At 46.5% G+C, this 4,720-nt stretch overlaps 1 protein-coding gene across 1 annotated transcript; it reads right to left on the reverse strand.

Annotated features, from left to right (window-relative positions):
• Positions 1-773: 773 nt before the first annotated feature.
• On the reverse strand, positions 774-4,232 carry LOC147887829 (purple acid phosphatase 7-like). The gene is made up of 8 exons (XM_087393337.1): positions 3,440-4,232; positions 3,098-3,328; positions 2,822-2,978; positions 2,604-2,732; positions 2,210-2,343; positions 1,944-2,072; positions 1,708-1,769; positions 774-1,518 (listed from the first exon to the last, which is right to left on the reverse strand). The coding sequence occupies exons 1-8, from the start codon at positions 3,518-3,520 to the stop codon at positions 1,314-1,316; spliced, it is 1,128 nt and encodes a 375-aa protein (XP_087249463.1). The 5' UTR covers positions 3,521-4,232; the 3' UTR covers positions 774-1,313.
• Between the last annotated feature and the right edge of the window lie 488 nt (positions 4,233-4,720).

Below are 4,720 nucleotides of genomic sequence, written 5' to 3' on the forward strand. Positions count from 1 at the left end.
TTACTCAATGCTACATAGATTCACACGAATGTAATAGTATTTCCATTAACGACAAAAACCCCCAAAAATGATGAAAAGGAAATTCTTGAGCGAGAAAGGTCAACTGAGCCATTTTATGGTCCTTAATTGCCTATTGGTGCAAGCCCTATGGCATGAACTTAAGATCTCAATTTATTGAGACCCACATGTTTTATATAGATTCTTATGTTTATCGCAAGAATTGCAAATCTAGCCTTTTGCAAGGAACAATAAAGAAAGAACCACTCCACAACATAAGCACAATTACTTTTGAAGAACAAAACAATAGACATGGATATACATCAACATTTTAGAGTCCTCAAAAGGTACATACATGCACAACCTATATGGCATACATCAACATTTCAAAGTCCGTTTCCAATCCTACATGGCATTACAATAGGTATAGCTCTTTCCACAAATATGATGCTTATTTTTCATTCATACGTTCAATGGAAATCAAGCCTCTACATGTTAGAATGATGTGCACACAGCATGCATTGCCAAGATGCCCAACGAGTACGACACGTTGAAAAGTATGCATCACTCATTGCCAAAGGAAAGAGTCATATGCAAGCCCCTACTAAGTAACTTGTGTATAAAACCTCGTAACTTTCCTAATGCTAAGAGACTTCTTAAACGAGCAATTCATTAGACATCAAAAGGGCGGATAGCACTAGACAGATTGGAGTACCTCATGTAATATTAGCCATGCAAAAAGAGAGAGCACCCACGTAATTTAACAAGCACAATGATGAGAGATCAGAAAAACTTACTTTAAAACATGTCACGTTAAGGCAGATGAGTAAAGCTTACTGTAAAATGAGCCATGCAAAAAGAAAGATGCCCATCTAAGCCTTACATGTTCAATGACATCAGAAGTACTAGAGCCGTAGCCTTAGAACTTCTTTTTACAAGTTCAGGTATCCAATAGCAGATTGTTGCTATTATCCGAATTCCAATCCTTTGCAACCATAGTCATCTAACTACTATAAGAACAAGTACACAGTTCATCTAAAGGGAAGCCAGACGAGCATTTCACCCAATTAATGAGGCTCTGTAAAGCGTGATCTTTGCCAGTGAGGCAAACTCCCACCGTTGCAGAAAGAGAAATATAGATATACATACTAGATGAGGCACTACTCGGGAAGATGGTAATTGCAGCTAGCATATGTGAGGTACAGCTACTTAGTTTGTGCTTTTGGAGAGATCTCCCACCCGTTGCAGAAAGAGAAATATAGATATAACTCGATCAGTGGAGGTAATGGCAGCTAGCATATATGAGGTACAGCTACTTACTTTGAGCTTTTGGAGATATCTCCTTCATGGAGGATGTTACCCAGAGCATCGTGGAAAGAGAAGTGGAGCTGGGTGGGCGAGATCGACAGACTCAGAAAACCTTGCCCGTCGTAATAGAACTGCAGACCTGTCTTGTCTGCATTGTTATCCATGCCTCTCCATGACTTTGAGCCCCCTCCTGTGGTCAGAAATTCGATTCCACTGCAGAGACACGCATACACACACATCACAGCAGAAACCATCAAGCTTGCAACCCTTTCTCATCTTTGTGTCAATCTTCAAACAATAAGCATCAAAGAAGCTGATTTTTTTTATCATGACTAAGTTAAGGTTTTCGTGGATATCAGTTTTTCCCTGCTCTCGGAAAGGATTAAATCGGTAGAGACTGACCTCTCCGACATGTGCTCCAGACAATGGTCATGCCCATTCACGTACAGATCCACGCTGTTTGCCTGTGTCATTTGTGTCATGCGTAAGCATCATTCGATGATAGAAAGGAGAGTAAGGAAAGCAGGGGAAACAGCCTGTGTCATTCATTCGATGCTATAAGGGAGAGGAGGAACTCAAGGAAAACACGCTTCAGCTCCCAAAATTCGATTCCATCTTCCCAACAGCTCTCTCCCTACCTTGAGAATTGGATAGATTTGATCCACCAGCTCCACCGTATTGCCGTGAATGCCGACCGTTCGAATCGGATGGTGCCCAAGAACGATCTTCCATGTCGCGTTGGAAGCCTCGAGGCCCGTAGCTAAAAACTGAAAGGCAGAATGACAGAAACGATTTATCCTCAATCCTTCCATTCCGTCCCACCATGCCTCCGAGATTAGATTGAAATATCGAATCCGGGACACGATATGGATGTATAACTAGGGTCGTTTAAAGAGTAGAATACCTCCTTCTGCATGCTCAGGAACTCCTCCTTAGGTTCCACACCTCTCCAGTCGTAAGCCTGCTTCTTATCCTCCCAATACTTTTGCACGAAAGGATTTGTGTCGTACAGAAAGAAGTCCACATAACTTGCATCTCCTGCGCAAGGATACACTCTGATCTCAAAATGGAGGGTTACCAAACGTATTTCTCAAGGACAAGGATGGATTTGAAAGCAGGCCAGCATTTGGAACCTAAAAGAAGTTCATAAGGAGTTAATGCAAGATTATGGCCAGGAAGGATGGAAAGTGACTAGATATTTCATTGCGATAACATCATCCGCACGAAATCTGGACATTTCGACACCAAACTCGTAGGTTTTGATGAAGAACATCTGTACTAATGCAAATTTGTCGCACCTTCTGTGGACGAGCCTAGCTCGCGCCTAAGGCTGAACGACCTCTCACAATGCCAGCGAGAGTCTCTTTCTTTCAGCGCCGGATCAAGTTGAGCCAGCACATCGCCTCTGTAATCGTGGTTTCCAAGAACTGAGAGCAAGCAAGTAGCTTCTATCAGACGTCGCAAGACGGCAACTGCTATTTCGGACATCCCAAGATGTGGCATAACAAGAACTTACTGGCGTGCCAAGTTTTCTGTAGGCTTTCTGCTGTGTAGATTTGCGTGAACGACTCACTAAAAGCAGAATCATTCACTCCGGTGAGTCCGTTCTCGTAAAAATTATCTCCTACGGAAACGATGAATTCCACATCGAGTGCTGCTCCCACAATGCCCATCTGCCACGGATCGCAAAGATGACATTTCTGAGGTTGTGACATTCGAAGCATTGCGAACGCACAGCGCGAAGAAGTGAGATTTCAACCCTGAGAAGCAACAAATGGATAATCTTGCGCACCTGTTGAGCTACGGCCGACTGATTGTAGGATCCTTTACGTCCCCAGTCACCGAGGACCAGAATGTTGAGGGGATAAGAGTCGCCAACGGAGGGAGAGGCTTTGATCTGCGAGGAAGACGATAAACTGGAGGCTGCATCCTTGGCGAGGAGCACGCACACACCGAGCAGGCAGAGAGCCAAAATTGCTCCCAAAGTATAGCGTCTGGTAGAGCAGTGTTTGCCGCGCGGTGCCTGTCAAGGAAAGAAGGACAGAAATGGTTGGAAGAGGACGCCGAAAGAGCAGGGAGAGCAAAACTCCGAAAGAAAAGGAAGAGCAGAACCTATCCCTGCAGTTCCCCATACCTCGTCGCGTTGCCATTCGGACAGGAGCTTGGCTTGCGGACCGATTTCGATGTCACAGCTCCTGGAGTGCGGAGTCTCCATCTCGGAGTCCGATTGAAGCTGATCAGCGGCCAGGCCGGAAGCTGTGGACTTGTCTCCTCTAATATTGGGGGTGCTAGGGCGGAGTCGTGGCGGGCAAGGAGAGGAAGCTTTGAGCTCACGAAGCAGTTACGTGCGATGTGGATGTTGCGGGAGGAAGGAGACCTACTACTCTTGCACAACTGATGAAGGTCCGGCAGAAAATGGAGCTGGGGGGGGGAGATGTGGACGGAAATGTCGTCGATTGCTGCACGAATTGGAGCTGGGGAGGGGAAGAAGAAGAGGGAGGGAGGGAGGGAGGAGGAATATTCAAAGAGGGGTGCGCATCGGGGGAGGAGAAAGGGGAAGCAACATCTGGTGCAGGGCAAGTTAGAGCGTTGCGAAGCGACAGGCCATCGCCATCGCCATCGCCATCGCCATGGAGCTCGAGCTCGAGCTCGACCTCGCACAACTGCAAGCTATGGCTCCATCGAAACTGCCAGCAACTGCGCCATAGCCACAGAGCTATGGCGACGGACGCGGGATGGCTGCGAGAGCTTGTCAGATGCCTGCGAGCTTAAGCATCAATGAGTATATTGGCTATGGCGATCGACGAGGAGATCCACCAGACTCTCTCAGCAGAGAAGCCATAGCTATGGCGGACAGGGAAGCTGGGAGCTGAGCTCGTCGCCATAGCTATGGCGATGGAGGAAGCTTCTGTGTAACTTTGATTTACGTAGCTTCTCTTTTTTTTGCAAGGCCTTTGTTTTTTTTTTTTTTTTTTCAAATCTTGTTTTTGTAGCTAGCTATTTTTAGCTAGCCGCCTCATTTTTTTTATTCGCTTTCAAGTTTGCCTTTGACTCCTCCCCTCTCTTTTCGCCCCCCTCTCCGTTCTCTCCACATTCAATCGCAATTGCACATCTGTGTATTCGCCATCCACGCTTCTCTCCACCACACATTCAGGGTCGGTTCCCGACTAGCCCGGCCCGCCCACAGGCTCTTGTGAAGAGAATGGAAGCCGTGCCCGCCGGTGTCCTAGTTCAAACTTCCCCGTCCACAATAGTTATATCAAGTAAGATATATCTAAACCAAGCAGCGTTGATTGGTTCGATGGTACGGCATTCCTTGTTTGAGGCCCCCTGTGGGAGTTCAACCCCCCAATAACCCTTTTTCGCCGCCTTTTCCTTCCACTGCCCATCTTATGTGTAAAACAATTTCATCGTC

Source organism: Dipteris shenzhenensis, chromosome 22 (assembly GCF_047967505.1).
Source record: "Dipteris shenzhenensis isolate YYH24624 ecotype China chromosome 22, Dip_SZ_1.0, whole genome shotgun sequence".
NCBI classification, from domain to species: domain Eukaryota; kingdom Viridiplantae; phylum Streptophyta; class Polypodiopsida; order Gleicheniales; family Dipteridaceae; genus Dipteris; species Dipteris shenzhenensis.

Bases quoted from the DNA above. Each gene is read 5' to 3' on its own strand.
- LOC147887829 (XM_087393337.1), bottom strand. From the start codon at position 3,520: ATGGAGACTCCGCACTCCAGGAGCTGTGACATCGAAATCGGTCCGCAA. The intron at 2,979-3,097 runs GTGCGCAAGATT...GATCCGTGGCAG, and splicing joins AGTCGGCCGTAGCTCAACAG to ATGGGCATTGTGGGAGCAGC. The intron at 2,344-2,603 runs GTGCGACAAATT...ATCCTTGCGCAG, and splicing joins GCTAGGCTCGTCCACAGAAG to GAGATGCAAGTTATGTGGAC.